Source organism: Vulpes lagopus, chromosome 10 (genome assembly GCF_018345385.1).
Source record: "Vulpes lagopus strain Blue_001 chromosome 10, ASM1834538v1, whole genome shotgun sequence".
Lineage (NCBI taxonomy): Eukaryota > Metazoa > Chordata > Mammalia > Carnivora > Canidae > Vulpes > Vulpes lagopus.
This window is the reverse complement of record NC_054833.1, coordinates 86,629,010-86,646,024: the sequence shown is the minus strand read 5'-3', so window position 1 is coordinate 86,646,024 and position 17,015 is coordinate 86,629,010. Positions and strand designations below refer to the sequence as shown.

The window sequence follows — 17,015 nt, the reverse complement described above, 5'->3', positions numbered from 1 at the left end:
CCTTGGCACGTGGCCCAGCCCACGCTCTCCCCTTCAGCCAGCTCCCCTGTTTGCCACTTTCAGGACCCAAACACTCTGCCCGTGAGCTGGTCCTCCACCCCCAAGGAGGGGCTCTGCCATGCAGTTCTCCTGAGCTGTGGCCTTTGGCTGCAGATGGATAGGAGCCACAGTTCCCCTCAGCCACACCAAGCACGTTCCACAGCGGGGAAAGAGAAGGCCCCTACTGTTCCAGCCTGGTGGCCTTCACCTTGCATTCTTGGACTCTTTGGCTGTCCCCCATTTGGTACAGGGATCCATGGATAGAGAGCAGAGACCTGCTACTCAGTGTGGCCTCCAGGCCAGCAGCATCACATCACCGGATGCTTGTTAGAAATTAATCTCAAGGGGCAGCCCTGGTGGCGCAGCGGTTTGGCGCCGCCTGCAGCCTGGGGTGTGATCCTGGAGACCTAGGATCGAGTCCCGCATCAGGCTCCCTGCATGGAGCCTGCTTCTCTTCCTCTGCCTGTGTCTCTGCCTCTCTCTGTGTGTCTATGAATAAATAAATAAAATCTTAAAAAAAAAATTAATCTCAGGCCCCTAGACCCCCTGGATCAGAATCTGCATGTGTAAGATCCCTGGGGGACTTATGCACATGGAAGCATTGGAGAAGCCCTGGCTGGGCATGTTATGCCTTCATTGCACAGGAGCCAGCCCCATCAGAATGCGGCCTGGTCTTTGTGGGGTGCCTTCAGCAACAGGGATGGCCCCCCTGGCCCTCTTGCCCCCAGAAGGCTCTCCCTTAGCACTGTCTGCTCTAACCGAGAGAACATTTTGTTTCCCTAGGCTGTTTCAGGTTAAATTGCATGGCCTCAAATTTCATTTTTTTAAAAAGTCAGCCAGAGATGAAACCAGAGCAGCAGGAGGGCCATCTTCACTAACGCGTCTTGGAAAGCCACCACTTCCCACATGTGCTCCGAAGACTCCAAATAGGCACCGGAGCCACCATAAGGAGCATGATCCCAGTTCTTTAAATACCCAATGTCCCACTGGCTCTACGCCACGAGGTTTTGACAGTTTACACCTGGTGACATTTAGCGAACACTTTCTGAGAAGGCTGAGGGGGAGGAGATACTTGGTTTAACCTGACATTATATCCTCGGGCTGATTGTTCTCTCTTTTGCCAATATACCATTTGCCTGTAAAACACTTGAGCCTAAAAATAGCTGCTGGGCCTTGGTGTCATTGTGGATGAAGGGCAACTGCCCCATTTCTTTGGCTTTCAGACACCCTTAAAGTATCACAAGGAAACGTCCCCGAGGAATCAGCGCAGCTCTTTCAACCTGAATTCGTGAGCAGGGCGGACCAGAGGGAACTTTGCAGTGAATAGATGGGGCCTTGGGGAGTGACCGCTGCCCTTAGCGGCCAGGCCAGGCCACTCTTTTTTTTTTTTTTTTTTTTAATTTTAGTTTAGAGAGAGAGAGTGGGAGAGAGGGGGTAGGAGCAGAGGAAGAGAGAGAATCCTCTAGCAGACTCTGCTGAGCACGGAGCCCAAAGCAGGGTTCAATCTCACCCTGAGATCGTGACCTGAGCCAAAACCAAGTCTGATGCTTAAAACTGACAGCCACCTAGGCTACTCGTAAAAGTGAAAGGGGGCACCGTTCAGTCGTGCCAGGTCGGCAGGCAAAACCCATCCTCCAGCTAATTCCCTCTGAGCAGTAGGCTCTGTGCCCCCTCATCCCCTACCCCGAGTATGGGGACATGGCTTCTTAGGTTGCTCAGAGGAAAGCGACAGAAGGGGTGAGTGGGAACCAAGGAGTCACTTCCTGGTCATCTGCCGTCCCGGGCTCCCTGCCCACAAAGTGATCACAATTGCTCCTGGTACAATAAAGTGGCCTTCCTAAGGTCACACAGCCAGCCCAGGGCTTATCCCCACTTGCCTTTGGGGCAGGGGCTGTGAGCTCCTAGCATTCCCTGGGTGTGGACCAAACACAGCCCTCCCCTCACTCAGCAGGGACCCTCTTCCTTCCTCACACCCACAGGCTGCCTTTTAGGCCTTCCTTCCCACGTTTCATTTATCATCTGCATTTCTAGCAGAAGTTCCTTACCATAGAGGCACTGGGCTTGGGATTCCACCTGCTGTGAAGGGTGGTGTGGGGGTGCCTGTGCTGCTGGCATCCCTACAGGGACTTCTTCCCGTGGGTCCCAAGGCCAGTGCCTGGCAGCCCGGTGGGGCCTTCTGAGTCCTCCTGGGGCAGGGCCCCGGCCTTGGCCCCCGGTCTAACCTGTTTGTTTCTGTGTGTGTGGTCCACAGCCCGAGACCGAGGATGAGAAGAAGCGCTTTGAGGAAGGCAAAGGGCGGTACCTGCAGATGAAGGCGAAACGGCAGGGCCGGGCCGAGCCCCAGCCCTAGGGGCCATCCTCACGCCGGGCCCCAGAGTGGCCCCAATGTCTCGTCACTTAGAATTCACCCCCTTGGCCAAAAGCCCAATCCACATTGAGAGCTGGTGTTGTGTGAAGTGTTCGTCTTGCAGTGTTAACCTGTGCTCTCCTGAAAACCTACACACCAAAGCTTTATTTCTATCACTCCTGTGTAAGTGCTACAGTGTTGTCCCTGCCTCCAGAGGCTCCCTAGGGAATACTTGCGTGCACACTGTTTGGTGTGTCAAGAATCCAGCATCACTAATAAAGCTGCTGTTTGGCTGGACGTTGGTCCTGGGTGGTCATTTGTCTTGGGGCTGCTTTCCTGTTGGGCACAGGATGCAGGGGCCGGAGGCTTCACGGACCCACCCCTCCCTTACCCCCCAGAGTGCCAATACTTGCATACCCCAGAATTCAGGTTTGCCCCATGACTTGCTGGCTGGAGAGAACACCGCTTCCCTCCCAGGGCTCTGGTTCCACATCCTGGCCTGGAGGCACCAGCACCCTGCTTACCATCCCTCCAGCCTACGCAGGATGCTAGCTTTGAGCTTCCAGTGGCCTTTCCGTAGTTGGGGGTGGAAGGTGCTTTCGAGGACTCAGGGAGGTGCCTCTCAAGAGAATGCTGAGCCCACCTGACTGGAGCATGCCCAGCATATGGGAGCCCTGCCCTGGCCCTCCTTCCAGCCTTTCATGGAAGCAGCTCTGACACCTTGGCGCTCTGGAGAAAGAGGCAGGAGGTCTAGCTCCTTCTGCTAGAAGGAGCCTCCCAGCTGGTGCCAGAGCCCCTGTGCCCGCTGTACAAACCCCCACATACTCGGGACAAGGGATCATTGGAAAGGCTTGGGTGTGAGTCTGAGGGGCAGTGCGTGTGAATGGTGCCTATGTACAGCTGTGTGTGCACACACATCTGTGACCCTGTCTGTGCACACATGTGCATGTGTGAGATGAGGCTGTGCATCCACCTAGGCCAGCAGCCTTGGGGAGCAGACAAGCCACCAAGGCCACTACAGGAGGGCAGGGGGGTCAGTCCTTCACCCCCACCCATGGCTGAGAAAGACCACCAGGCACACCTGGTGGTGAGAGAATGTTCCCGACTCAGGCTTCTCCTGGAAGCCTGGAGATGGAAACTGGCCACAACAGCTGCAGCCTCACACGGGGCTCCCTCGGGCCCAGAGAGAGAGAATGCAGCTCCAGATGTGCAGAAACACCCGCCAAGAGCTTCGGAATCCGTCTCAGGCCTCAAGCCCAGCTGACGGGGTTATTTCCTGCCTAGAAGCAGGGGGAGGGAATAGGCCACATGAGGCCATGGCAGCAATCCCCTCAGCCGCCCCAGCTCCACCTATGCCCATGCTTACCTGAAGGCCATGGGTGGTGTCCTGGGCTGGGGGCCACTGGGAGGCCTGCCCTTCAGGTCCAGCAGAAAGCCCAGCCCCAGCCAGCCAAACCATGGCCTGTCAAACCAGAACAGTGCCTGAGCCCTTGGGTTCCCCAAGGGAAAGTGGACACGAGGGCGTCTACATCCTTCTCAGGGTTGGCTTGGCTACTCATCTGTGTGGCTTTGGGCAAGCCAGGTGGTACCTAAAGTCGCTTCCCAGGGCAGCTGGGAGGAGCCCAGGCTAATGAAGCGTTTTGTACACAAGCCCCCAGAAAAACCATGGGAGGCCCATCTCCCACCTGCCCCAGAGCCAGCCGAGCCCAGGACAGGGACACTGATAAAGACAGCAGTGGGTGAGCTGTGCTGGAGGAAGGGTGCTGGGGCCTAACACCCAGGGCAGGCTGCCCTCTGCTGGCAGGGCAGTAGATGGCCAAAGCCTAGGGCTGACTAGATCACTGTGTTTGCCTTAGAAATGTCACACTTAAAAAAAAAAAAAAAGTCACACTTGGGATCCCTGGGTGGCTCAGCAGTTTAGCACCTGCCTTCAGCCCGGGGCATGATCCTGGAGACCCGGGATCGAGTCCTACATCAGGTTCCCCACAGGGAGCTGGCTTCTCCTTCTTCCTGTCTCTGCCTCTCTCTCTCATTAATAAAATCTTAAAAAAAAAAAAAAAAAAAAAAAAAAAAAGAGGGCAGCCCGGGTGGCTCGGCGGTTTAGTGCCACCTTCAACCCAGGGCGTGATCCTGGAGACCTGGGATCAAGTCCCACGTCAGGCTCCCTGCATGGAGCCTGCTTCTCCCTCTGCCTGTGTCTCTTTCTCTCTCATGAATAAATAAAATCTTTAAAAAATAAATGTCACACTTGATTGCCAGCCCCCCGCCCCCCAGCCACTGGTGGCCTATTTATAACCAGGGCCACCTGGTCAGGGAGCTGGCCCATCCACGGAGGGCTCACTAGGGGTCCTGACTGCCCAGAAGCCACACACATGGAGCATATGGCCCAAGGCCCCCCCACTAACCAGTCTGTTGAGCGTCTGGATACAAATACCTTCACTTTTACCTCAGAGGACTGACCCTAAGGCCTACCCTGGGTATCCTAACAGCTGTTCCTAACTCCCTGGGATATAGAGACGGCAGGGAGGGGAGCGTAGGAGCCAGGCTGTGGAGTGGTATAGGCAGCATTGGCTGCATTGGGTTGGGTCTGGTCCTGTCTGGACAGGTGCCCCCTTCCTCCAGCCATGGCTATGCACTTACAGATACTCCCCAGGTGCTTGGGAAGAGCGGTGCCCGGCCAAGCAGCCCAGAAGTGACTCCAGGCACTCTGCCCAGGGTGGATGTGGTCATGGGCATCCTAGAAGAGACTGCAGCGTCCACTGCCTGGATGGGAGACCAAGGTGCCAGCAGTCTCTCTCTTGTGACTCCAGAGGCCTCTGTCAAGGGCACTGATAGGATTCCCCCTAGATATCCATGGGTTGCAGCCTATGCCCCTCCTAGAAGTGCTAAAGCAGGGTATAGCTCCTGAGGTGGGGCACCAGGAGTTCTAGGTTGAAGGCCTGGCCTCTCCCAGCTGCACTGTCTGGGTTCCAGGTTGAGAGAACATTTCTGAGCCCATGCGGGTAGGGGCAACCACCCGGCCCTCTGCAGTGGGTTCACCATTCCGGGGTGGAATCCTCCTCCTCCCTTCTACTCTCCCCACCACCACCGCCCCCATGATAAATGTGAATCCTTAACTGGCCCAACCTGACCTCTCCCTGCCCCAACCTCTGATCCTGAGAGACTCCCCAGTCCCTGGAAGTCACTAATCCTCAGGCACCCCACCTCTCCTCCATTCCCCACATTGTTCACCTTAGATGGCTCACTCCGGGAAGGCCTCCCTGAGCCCCCAACCCCAGTCCATTCTGTCCCAGGCCCCCTTGCCCCGCCGGCCCGCGGAGCTCCGGGCCTTCCCGTTTCCAGGGGGCTTGGAGGCCACATCGGGGCCCTGGGCCGACGCAGAGCGGCAGCAGGGCCGCGGCTGAGCTCGGGGTCCCAGGAGTCGCCGCCCTCCCCAGGAGGCTTCAGGCCCGCGGCGGCGTGGCGGGGACCGGGGACCGGGGACCGACAGACGCACGGACAGACTGACGCGGCGGCGGGCCGCGCCTCGGAGGGCGGGGGCGGGGCGGTCCGAGGGGCGGCGCGGAGGCATGCGCCCTGCTCCGCCCCCCGCCCCCGCCCCCGGCCGCCGAGCGCACCAGCCGAGCGGCGGGAGCCGGGCGGGAGCCGAGCGCGGCGGCGGCGCGAGGGGCGCGAGGGGCGCGAGGGGCGCGAGGGGCGCGAGGGGCGGCGGGCGGAGCTGAGCCGAGCGGAAGGCGCGGGCCCCGGCGGCGCCGCCAGGATGCCCCGGCCCGCGGGCCGCTCCGCCGCCAGCGCCCCCCGCGGCCCCCGGCGGCCCGCGCTCGGCCTGGGAGCGCGGGAGCCCAGCCGGAGCGGGAGGCGGGAGCGGCGAGCAGGAGCCCCGGGCGCCCGGACGCAGGGTGAGCGCCGCCGGGGCCCGGGTGCGCTGGGCTGGAAGGACCCGCGGCGGGAGCGCTGCGGGCGGGAGCGCCGCGGGCGGGCGGGGCGGGGCGGGGCGGGGCCGCCGGAGTCCGTCCGAGGGGCCGCCTTCCCCCGGCCTCGACGGGGGCACCTCCGGGGTAACTTCCCCGGGGCCGGCCGCCCTCTCCCGGTCCCTCCCCCACTCCCGCCTCCGGCCCGGCCACGCGGCTTGCAGGGAGCCCGGGGCCCACCCCGCCCGGAGCAATCCCCCGGGGCGTCCGGCTCACGGCCCGCGTCGGACGCGCCCTCGGGGCCGGGTGGGGCCGGGCGGGGCCGGGCAGGGCCGGGCAGGGCCTGGGTCCGCGCGGGGCCGGGCGGAGTGTGGGAACGCGGAGCCGCAGGGCCGGCGGGGGCGGGGGCGGGGGGCGTGCGGGAGACGCGGAGCACCGCGCTGCGAGCCCCGCCCTGGGCGGCCGCGGTCCGGGCCTGGGGGCCGCTGGGCGGCAGCGCGGGCGGGGCGGGGCGGGGGTGGGGCGCCCGGGGCCAGGTCCGCGCGAGCGGCGCCCGCCTGGAACCCGGGGAATCCTTTCAAGTTCTCGGTTCTCTTTGTTGCGCAATAGAGCCCCGGGGCAACGAGGCTTCATTGGCCGGGGGCCGTGACGTCACGCCGGGGCCCGCCCGCAGACCCTGCGGAGGGAGTCCTGGGGCCTCCAGGTGCCGCGCCCGTCACACCTGCAGGCGGCCCTGCGATGTGCTGTGGGGGGAGGGGAGGAGGGTCCCAGCGTGGCGTTGGAGGGGGGGCGGGACGCAGGAAGCCCCAACCCGGAATGCAGGGCGGGGACACTTTGAGTTTTGCGGGAGAAACTTGCTGCGGGGGGGGGGGGGGGGGGGGGGCGACACCTGGGTGTCCCCCCTCCCCCAGCACTGGCTGGAGGCCAGCTTGGGTCTGGCCCTCAGTGGCTGCTGCTCCCTGTGGAGAATGCACTGCTGGTGCGCGATCCCCCCGGGGAAGGGGTCTCCCAGTGCCTGTGCACTGGGAGCCCCTCTCGCTGTGCTTTTGGAGACCTTGCTATTAACTCCGCGGTGACATTCCTCCCCCATCCCAGCACCTCCGCTCTCCGGAGTCCCAGACTCCAAACCTGGCCCTGGCCTTTCCACCCTGTGTGCTGTGGATCAGTGTGGGGACAGCAGGACCCATCCTGCAGGGGTAGAGAGTTGAGAAAGGCAACCTCAGTTCAAGGAAGGACAGATGCCTGTTCCTGCTTGGGTGTGGGTTAGTTAGGGTCTGGGCTTGGGTTTGAAAAGCCAGGATTTTGATGTCAGCCAAGTGGGGTTGAGTTCTGGTTCAGACACTTCATAACTCGGGCAAATGATTTTAGTAACGCTGTCTTTGCTTGACTGTCTTTAAAATGGGGATAGTGTCAGTGTTGATCACATCACCTTTCTGGGGACACTAACCGAGAGGTTAGTTCACACTGCTTCCTCCCTCTCCAGGCAAGGCTTATGTTCTCCTGCCCACAGACCTAGAGCCTTTCCCTGCAGCGAGACATGGGTAGGCCAGACAAGGGGAAGACCCGGCACTGTGAGAGGTTGTGCCAGTTCCAGCCTGTGGCCCCTTCCCCACCACCCTCCACCAGGGATCAACAGGGCACAGGGTTACAGAGTCAGGCAGAGCCAGTAGGGGTGCTGAGGGACTGCCTCCCAGTGGGACATCCAAGGAGACCCAGTGCAGGTGGAAAGAGATGCTGGCCTACCAGGTGCATGCTGAACCCGGCTTCCTGTTTGACAATGTAAAGATCTCTGAGGTCTGCAATCTCTGGCCCACAGCAGCACCCACACCCTGCCTGCTCTGGACCCCTGGGAGGCCCTGTGGCCTTCTCACCCTGAAGCTCTCTGTCCCAGGTTCTGGTTGGAGTGACTGTATCTACCCACATGTCTGAGGCTTACCCACACCCCCCCAGGCTCAGCCGCTTGGCCCTTAAGGGGCAGCAGAGTTCAGTGAGATGAGAGGGCTGTAGTACAGATTTGTACCTGGGAAGCATTCATTGAGCGCTTACTGTGTGCTTGGCTCCATCCCATGGCATAGCTGTCTACTACTACCCATAGCACTTTCCCGGGCAGGTATCGCATCCAGCTTACAGATGAGTAAAACAAGGCCCAGCTGAGTCAGTAACTGGCTGGCAAGCTAGAGGTGGAGTCCAGCAGCTCTTTATTCAACCCCATGTGGCCTCTGTATGCTGAGGTTGGAGGGGTTTGCTGGATACTGGAATGGCTGGAGGGTCCGATGGGGCCACCCCACCACCCACACTGGATCTTGAGGAGGGGAGAGGAGGAGGCTCTGTAAGCAGAAAGCTAATGTTTGGGAAGGTATTTCCCTGTCCCCAGAAGCCTTCCAACTCCCTAGGAGGCCCTTAAGGAACAGTGGTACAGTCCAGAAAAGACTTCTCCCCTAGGTCAGGGGTCTGGGCAGGCCCATGGCAGGGGCACAGAGATGAAGGAGACTCATCCCTGAGAGGTCCTTTGGTATTGGGGTTCAGGCCACAGACCAAAAGAACTCTGAACAAGACAAGAAGGGGTGTCACAGTAGGACCAAGTATTGCTTCCCCTGCCCTGAGAGCCCGGGGCCTGCAGTGGCCTGTCCATTCCAAGCTAGGTAACAGCCCCTGAGGGATCACATGGCTGTGCCTGGTACAGTAGGTGCTCATAAGTGCTGGGGGTAAGAGAATCACAAGCAGTAAAATTAAACAGGCTCCCAAGTAAAAATGGCCAAGTGCAGCAGAGCACACAGTAGGTCTGCACTTCTTCCCGTGCTGCCTTCCCTAGGCTATGGCCAGAGAGGCCTATTGTGGGGCCTCACCTCAGAGGGACCAGCCAGTACTCTGCACAGGGGTGTGGCTTGGGGCTACTGGGTAGGGAAGGGGGAGGGAGGGACTTACAGCCTGGCTGTTGGCATGTCAGCAGGAGTGCTTCTCCGCCCTGTGCATTCCGCCCAACATCCTGTGTCCCTGGCTCATGGCCATAGGCTATCGGCAGTTCCTCCTTGGGGTCAAGGTCTGGTCCCTTTGGCTTTCTACAGGCCCATGTTGTCCAAGGCATCCACAGCATAATAATGACCACCTCCCCAGAGCATCTCTGTGTGATACTTGGCCCAGGGTTTTAAAGATGTGTCTGTCCACCCCAGCCTCCTCTTGGAAGAATCATCATCGTCCCCGTTACAGAGGATGTGGGTGTAGGGACCTTGCTCAAGCCACACAGCTAGTATGATGGAGCTTAATTTGAATGCCAGCCTGTGGCAGTGCCTGGGCCACCCACAGAAAGCCAGTAGGGGATGGGCCCAGACAGAGTAGGCTGCTTGTTGCCAAGATGGCCATGGAAGTGGTCAGTCTTCAGATCACCCCTCTTGCACAGGGAGGTTTAGGGGGCTTACCCTCTAAGGCATGTCCTCATTTGGCCAAATGAAGTAGGACAAATTAAGATAAGGGCCCCTGATGTTCCCTGGGGACGCATCATGTGGGCTGTGTGAGATTTGGGATACTTAGGGTGAGTGTGTTGATTCCCGGGCAGGGCTAGGGCACCGGAGCAAGATAGCCCAGCAGTGCCAGCCTGGCTGCTTCCTGGAGGATGCAGCTGCCCCAGAAGCAAACCCAGATTCCATACCTTGGCCAGGAACGGGTGGGAGGGAGCATATTAGCACTTTTCAGGCACCCCTGTCTGTGTTCCCTGGGTGCCAGGGACATGGGCTAGAGGCCCTGGAGTAGACAGGAGGGCAAAGCAGCCCAGCCCAAGCCAGGACCACACCAGTAATGGTGCATCAGGGAACCCCTCCATCTCCCACTGCAAAGAGCCACAAGAGCTTTGACGCTGTAGCTAGAGGGACTGTCTGAACACTCACTGGCTTCTCCCCCACTGCAGATGCTCGCGGTCCCTGATGTCTCCGAGCCACCACGTGTGAGGGCTGTTGCTCTGAGCCAAGGCCTGCCCCCAATGAGGATGTCTCAGCTGCCGGCCAGCTCCTGTCTGCACCATGAGTGATGAGCGGCGGCTGCCTGGCAGTGCGGTGGGCTGGTTGGCATGTGGAGGCCTCTCCCTGCTGGCCAACGCCTGGGGCATCCTGAGCGTGGGTGCCAAGCAAAAGAAGTGGAAGCCACTGGAGTTTCTGCTGTGTACGCTTGCGGCCACCCACATGCTCAACGTCTCAGTGCCCATTGCCACCTATGCTGTGGTGCAGCTACGGCGGCAGCGTCCCGACTACGAGTGGAATGAAGGCCTCTGCAAGGTCTTTGTCTCCACCTTCTACACCCTCACCCTGGCCACCTGCTTCTCCGTCACCTCCCTCTCCTACCATCGCATGTGGATGGTCCGATGGCCCGTCAACTACCGGTGAGCTCTTGGGCACGTGTGCTGTTCTTAGAGAGGGGGACGTGTGGGCAGTGAATGCAAAGGCCACCTGGCATACCTGTGCACACAGACACTCCCGGGGTAACGACAGTGCCCCACACCTGTGTTGTGTGGGGGGCAGGCAGGGAAGCCGAGGAAGGGCTGCTCTGGGCTGCACACCTGTGTGTGCATGGGTGTCCACAGCATCCAGGACAGAAATGCTCAGTGAGAGGGATGTGTGCCACCATGCATGAGGATCCCCTGTGCAAGGGACCAGGCCCCCCTCTGTTGGCTGTGCCATAGTGATGATGTACCAGGGGGCCAGGGCAGTGGGGATCCTTTGCAGGACCCCAGGGCTCTAGGAAGACCCTATGAGTGACACCTCCGTCCTGCCCCCACCTCATGCCAGGCTGAGCAACGCCAAGAAGCAGGCAGTGCATACGGTCATGGGCATCTGGATGGTGTCCTTCATCCTGTCTGCCCTGCCTGCCGTCGGCTGGCACGACACGAGTGAGCGCTTCTACACTCACGGCTGCCGCTTCATCGTGGCTGAGATCGGCCTGGGCTTCGGCGTCTGCTTCCTGCTGCTGGTGGGTGGCAGTGTGGCCATGGGTGTGGTCTGCACAGCCATCGCCCTCTTCCAGACACTGGCTGTGCAGGTGGGGCCGCGGGCCGGCCACCGAGCCTTCACCGTGCCCACCATCGTGGTGGAGGATGCGCAGGGCAAGCGTCGCTCCTCTATCGACGGCTCTGAGCCTGCCAAAACCTCGCTGCAGATCACGGGCCTGGTGGCCACCATCGTCATCATCTATGACTGCCTCATGGGCTTCCCCGTGCTGGTGGGTGAGACTGTCAGCTGATGGGAGTCTGTCAGGGATGTGGACTCTGGGACAGCCCTGGGGCTGGGCATGCTCCAGGCATCCAGTCCTGGGTGGAGGGTGGGCAGGCAGTATTATTATCATCCCCATTTTACTGATTTGGGAACTGATGTTCAGAGTGGCCCTGACAATGACCCACCTAGAGTTAAGGCAGCTGGATGAGGACTGTCAGGTGACTGTGGGGCCCAGGATCTTTTCTGGCACGCTGTAGGAGACGTTCCTCACCAGAGTGAGGCCCATTCAAAGCAGAAGGTGTGGAAGGTAAAGTAACATGTCCACCTGGCCCAAGAATAAACTCTGCATTCAGTAGTCATACCCATGGGGCTCCAGCCCAACCCCCTGGAAGGTCTGGAGTTGGATCGGGAGGGGTTTGGGGCAAGGACCAGCCAGTGATTTTGTCTAAGCAGCAGCAGGGCAGGGCTGTGTCTCTGGAGTCATTGTAAGACACAAGCTGCGGAAAGTGGCAGGTGGGGTGGCAGCCTCATAATCAGGGGACATACTCAGAATACAGGCCCAGGCAACCTGTGCCCCACCCTTTGTGGGCCTGGCACACAAAGTACCCTCCCCCAGGTACTGGGCTCTGTGTGCAGTGGGGCCCATGTCTCCAGCCTAAGCTGATGGAGAGGAGTGCATATAATAAAATCATGGAGCCAGAAGGGGACAGCTGTGGAGGAAGAGTCTCCCCAGTTTCTCTTCAGGGCATGGAAGGGGGTGCAGTTTATGGAACCCGCTCCATGCTGCAGGCCCCATACGATGTCTGGGATCTTTACTTCACTCTATGGGGTGTCCTTGGCCCATTTCACAGACCAAGAAACTGAGCCCCAGAGAGGTACAGCACCTTTCTGAGGGTCACCTGGGCTCACATAGCAGAACCAGTGTGATGAGTGTATCATACTCATTTCTGCTTTGATGGAGTAATTTAGTGTCACTCTGGGTGGGGAACTGAACTCTCCTGGGACAGGAGGAGCAAAGGTCCCTGGACAGTGACCCAAAGTCTTCCTGGTTGATTTTCAGAAACTACTTTGATTCTCCTCTGAGGTCCAAGGCCTAGACACCCCCCTCCCCACCCCACCCCTGGTGTAAGGACAAGCCCAGAGAGGAGTGAGGATGGCAAGAAAGTCCCTGAACTGGGAAGCTTGAGACCTGGTTCTCTCACTCTCTCTCTTTTTTTTTTTTAAGATTTTATTTATTTATTCATGAGAGACACAGAGAGAGAGGCAGAGGCACAGGCAGAGGGAGAAGCAGGCTCCATGCAGGGAGCCCAACGTGGGACTTGATCCCGGGTCTCCAGGATCACACCCTGGGCCAAAGGCAGCGCTAAACCGCTGAGCCACCCGGGCTGCCCAAGAGACCTGGTTCTCCAAGCCTGTTTCCTCTTCCCAAAAAGGGGTGGATAGACCTTGCCCCCCCCCCCCCCCTTGCTGCCCGGTACCATGTGAAGGGCTGTCCGTGCACACATGGGGCTGTGGCTGCTCATGCTGGCAGCCAGCAGCTCTTGCTGGACAGGGACTTCTGCTCACACTCTGGCTCTTTTCTGCACAAGAGCCTCTAGCCGGGTCTGTGGGCTCCTCCTCCGGCAGGCAGGAGAAGTGAGGCTGGGAGGCGAAGCTGTGTAATGGGGCTGCTGCCAGGTGCCAGGCCAAGCTATGTGCCCACAGGTGGTGAGCTTCAGCAGCCTTCGGGCAGATGCCTCGGCGCCCTGGATGGCGCTGTGTGTGCTGTGGTGCTCGGTAGCCCAGGCCCTCCTGCTGCCCATATTCCTCTGGGCCTGCGACCGCTACCGCGCGGACCTCAAAGCCGTCTGGGAGAAGTGCGTGGCCCTCATGGCTAACGATGAGGACTCAGACAATGGTGAGGATGGCCTGGGGGAGGCCCCTAGGGAGAGGGGTACCTGGGGGAGGTTAGCAGGATAACAGCTGTCAGGTGACCCACCCCCATGACACTGAGGTGACCACATCCTCAGATGTGCTTGAACCCCTAAGGGACCTAGGTGGGGTATGCTCCTCTCCAGTCTTGTTGTCCCAGGCAGTATCTGTGAACACCAGACTGAATGTGTTCCACAGGCCTTCCACCCTTAGGGTTCCCTGGGGGGCTCCTGCAGACAGACCCAGGTGCTGGCTCGCCTCTGGCAGTAACAGCGTTACCCTAGGTTGAGCCTTTGCTCTGTACCAGGTAACATCATGTGCCATCCCACGGAGGAGGAACCTGGCCCAGGTGATCTCCCCTGTCCCACAGCTAAAAGGTGGCAGTGTCTGGATTTGAACCCAGCCCCCTGCTCTGTGTATGTCTCTAGGGATGCCTAGAACTCACTCCCTGATGCCCCCAGGTTTCCATGGCCCTAAGCTTTTGCCTAATCCTGCAGATACCAGCCTGGAGAGTGGCATCCCCCCGGACCTGGTGCTGGAGCACTCCCTTGACTACAGCTATGGAGGGGACTTTGTGGTCCTGGACAGGATGGCAAAGTATGAGCTTTCTGCCCTGGAGGGGGACCTGCCCCAGTTCTACCCGCTGCGGCCCCTGCAGGAGGACAAGAAGCAGTACCTGCAGGTAGGGTAGGGCTCCAGACACTGGAAATGCAGGGGGCGGAAGGGTGTGGACCGTCCTCTCCCCGAGGCTCGGCCTCTGAGCCCCGCGTCGGTCCGTTTTCCAGGAGGGCAGCCCGGGTTAACCCCGCCCGTCCTGACAGGTCCCGCCCACGCGACGCCTGTCCCACGACGACGCGGAGGTGTGGGCCGTGCCGCCGCCCGCCTTCCTGCCGCGCTGGGGCTCAGGCGAGGACCTGGCCGCCCTGGTGCTGCCCGCCGCGCCGGACCGCCGCGCCAGCCTGGCAGCCTTCGCGGAGGAGGCGCCCCCGTTCCGCCCGCGCCGCCGCTCGGCCGAGAGCCTGCTGTCGCTGCGCCCCCCGGGCCCCGGCGGCAGCCCGCGCCGCGCCCGCGCCGCGCCCCCCGGCGGCCCGCGCCTCCGCCCCGGGCCCGGCGCCCGCTCCGCCTCCGCCTCGCTGCTGCCCGACGCCCTGGCGCTGACGCTGACCGCCTCCGAGGGCGAGCCGCGGGCCCTGCGCCGCCCGCCCGCCCCGCCGGGGCCCTGCGCCGACAGCCGGCGGCCGCCCGAGGACGCGGTGGCCCCTGGCAGAGGCGCGCGGCGGGGCCCGGGGCTGCGCCCGGCTGTGCACGCGCACGCGGGGCCCCCGAGGACCGGCCTGAGCGCGCCGTGGGGCGAGCCCGGCGGCAGCACCAGCAGCTTCCTGAGCTCGCCCTCCGAGTCCTCGGGCTACGTCACGCTGCACTCGGACTCGCTGGGCTCCGCGTCCTAGGCCTGCGTGCCGGGCTCCGCGTCCTCGGGCTGCCCGCGCTTCCCCACGCGCGCCCGGCGGGCCGGGCCGCCCACAGGGACCAAAGCACCAAAGATGCTAACGCTGACCCAGGCCAGGTTCCGGGCAGCACCACGCGGGGCCCGTCAGTGGCGCCTGGCCCTGTGCCAGCCCTCCCTGCGTGACTGAGCCATGGGCCACGGCCTGGAAGGGTGGCAGCTGCCGGGCACCGCATCTCGGGGCAGAGTGAGGCTCGGCTTGGGTAAAGGCGAGCTCTGCACGCCCCTATGTGCCTCGCCCAGCCCTAGGCAGCGGGCCTGGGGGGGATGGGGGTGGCTGCAGGGAGTCTGGGGAAAGGGCCACCACCAGACAGCACAAAACCCAGAATTGCAGCCTGCTTTCCACTTTGCATTGTAACTGTCTCACCTTAGGGGGGGGGGGGGGGCAGGGTACAGAGGGTCTCTAAGTACAGGGGTCTTTGGAGCCCAAACACACTGAGCAGGTGTTCCTGCTCACCAGTTCTGCCTCTGTTTCCCCATCTGTCATGAACAGGTGACCATATTAACTCTCAGGACTGTTTGGAGAAGTCTCCTGGTCCATGTGCCCCTGGCCCCTGAATGGACAGAGTGTGAGAGTATCTAGGGCCCTCTGTGGGTCCTTTGTGGGGGTCATTCTTCAGTGTGTGGCCTGCTGTGGCCTCAGCACCTGGGGCCTCCCACTCTCAGTGCCGTTGGCCCACCCAGGAACTTACCCCACCCACACCCCAGCTAAAGCACAACACTTTGCACCATCACCCACCTCTACCACTGTTAGCATCCCTACCCTCATCACTCTCAGCCACCTCTGTGACTCTCACCATGAAGATCGTGGCTCCATGATGTGAAAGAACTGAAGCAACAGAAGAATGGGCTTCCTTATCCTGATGCCCCAGGGAAGGGGTGAGGCCTCCCAGGTTCTAGGCTTAAGGCCTGGTCCCTGCTCAGAGTCCTCCCTCAAACTGGGGGATAGGGCTCTTTGCTCTCTTCTGGGCAGATCTCCCCTGGAGCCTGGGGCTTGGCTTTGCCTGGGTCTTCCATGGAGAGACCCTAGAATCAGGCTAAGCAGAGGTCCAGGAACAGCTGTGACCTTGAGCTGAAATGACAGGCCAGTGCAGAGGTTGTCCCATCCTGGCCCCTGCCTCCACACAATGGCCCCTGCCCAGAAAAACCTGGAGCGGATTCCAGGGCCAGCACACAGCCTGCCTGCAGTATGTTCCCTCCTGCTCTGTAACCTGGAATTGCAGCATTGCCCTCCCACCCTCTGGTGGCCAAGGCTATCTCCTCACCCGGCCCAGGAGAGGCTCCTGGGAGGGGTGAGAGAGAATAGGAGACTCCAGCTCTGTTTCAGAGGCCCTGCTGGTCCCTGGCTGCCGGGCAACGTGGGAGGGATGAGCTGGCCACAGGTGAGCAAGGCAGGAAACTGCAGTACAGCCCCTGCCGTGGGAGGGGCCACCTCTGGCCCGTGCTGCTGTGCCTTCAGGACCAACATGTCATGTGGGGGCAGAGATCATCAGCTAGCCACTGTGTCGGTTCTCTCCATCTCACCACCCCCACCCCCTACCGCCCCTCGCTCAGGCTGGCCCATTTGTCACATTGGGTTTTTACTCTGTGTATTTCATATCCTATGGCAATACTTGCAGGGAGACATGGTACCCCAAAGCCCCTCCAGTTCTGGTTTTTACAAAAAATAGAGGGAGGACCCCAAACGGAGGGCCCTGGGGCTCCCTCTCACACTTTGTGAGCCTCCAGGCTTATTTGCTGCGTTCATAAGCAGCAGGACCCTGGGCTCACAGGGGAGGGAGCTCTGTCTTCATACCACCACCCACCTAGAGCCAGGGATACATTTGTAGTTTTTTCACAACTGAGCATTTCTTTTCTGTACAGAATACAATAAAAACTTCCTATGATTTGCACCTGGCATTCCAAGGCTGGTTTCATGAAAACACACCTTTCTAGAATAGAGCTAGCCATCTGCCCCCAAACGTCTCCCTCTCTGGGGCCCAAATTCCTCCTAGGGTGCCCCCCTCTGGGGTGGTGCCCTTTTTCTAAGCAAGGGCTGCAGCCCCACCCAGGGAGTGAGGCTGACCTGTAGCAGCAAGGGGATGGAGAGGTAGGGTGTGCCCCAA

At 60.7% G+C, this 17,015-nt stretch overlaps 2 protein-coding genes across 4 annotated transcripts in view; both read left to right on the top strand.

Moving 5' to 3' along the window:
• The window catches only part of ACOT7 (acyl-CoA thioesterase 7), a 101,481-nt gene extending 98,798 nt beyond the window's left edge, over nt 1-2,683 (top strand). For all 3 annotated transcript variants that reach the window (XM_041772805.1, XM_041772804.1, XM_041772806.1), the window contains exon 9: nt 2,291-2,683. In XM_041772805.1, the coding sequence (XP_041628739.1) occupies nt 2,291-2,389 (99 nt within the window). In that variant the 3' untranslated portion in view covers nt 2,390-2,683. The remainder of the gene's footprint in view (nt 1-2,290) is intronic.
• A 3,422-nt stretch (nt 2,684-6,105) lies between these two features.
• Nucleotides 6,106-16,802, top strand: GPR153 (G protein-coupled receptor 153). Its single transcript, XM_041769799.1, has 6 exons — nt 6,106-6,285; nt 10,199-10,666; nt 11,073-11,502; nt 13,200-13,392; nt 13,904-14,088; nt 14,228-16,802. Exons 2-6 carry the CDS (start codon nt 10,311-10,313, stop codon nt 14,852-14,854), a joined length of 1,791 nt encoding a protein of 596 aa, XP_041625733.1. The 5' UTR covers nt 6,106-6,285; nt 10,199-10,310; the 3' UTR covers nt 14,855-16,802.
• Nucleotides 16,803-17,015: the final 213 nt, after the last annotated feature.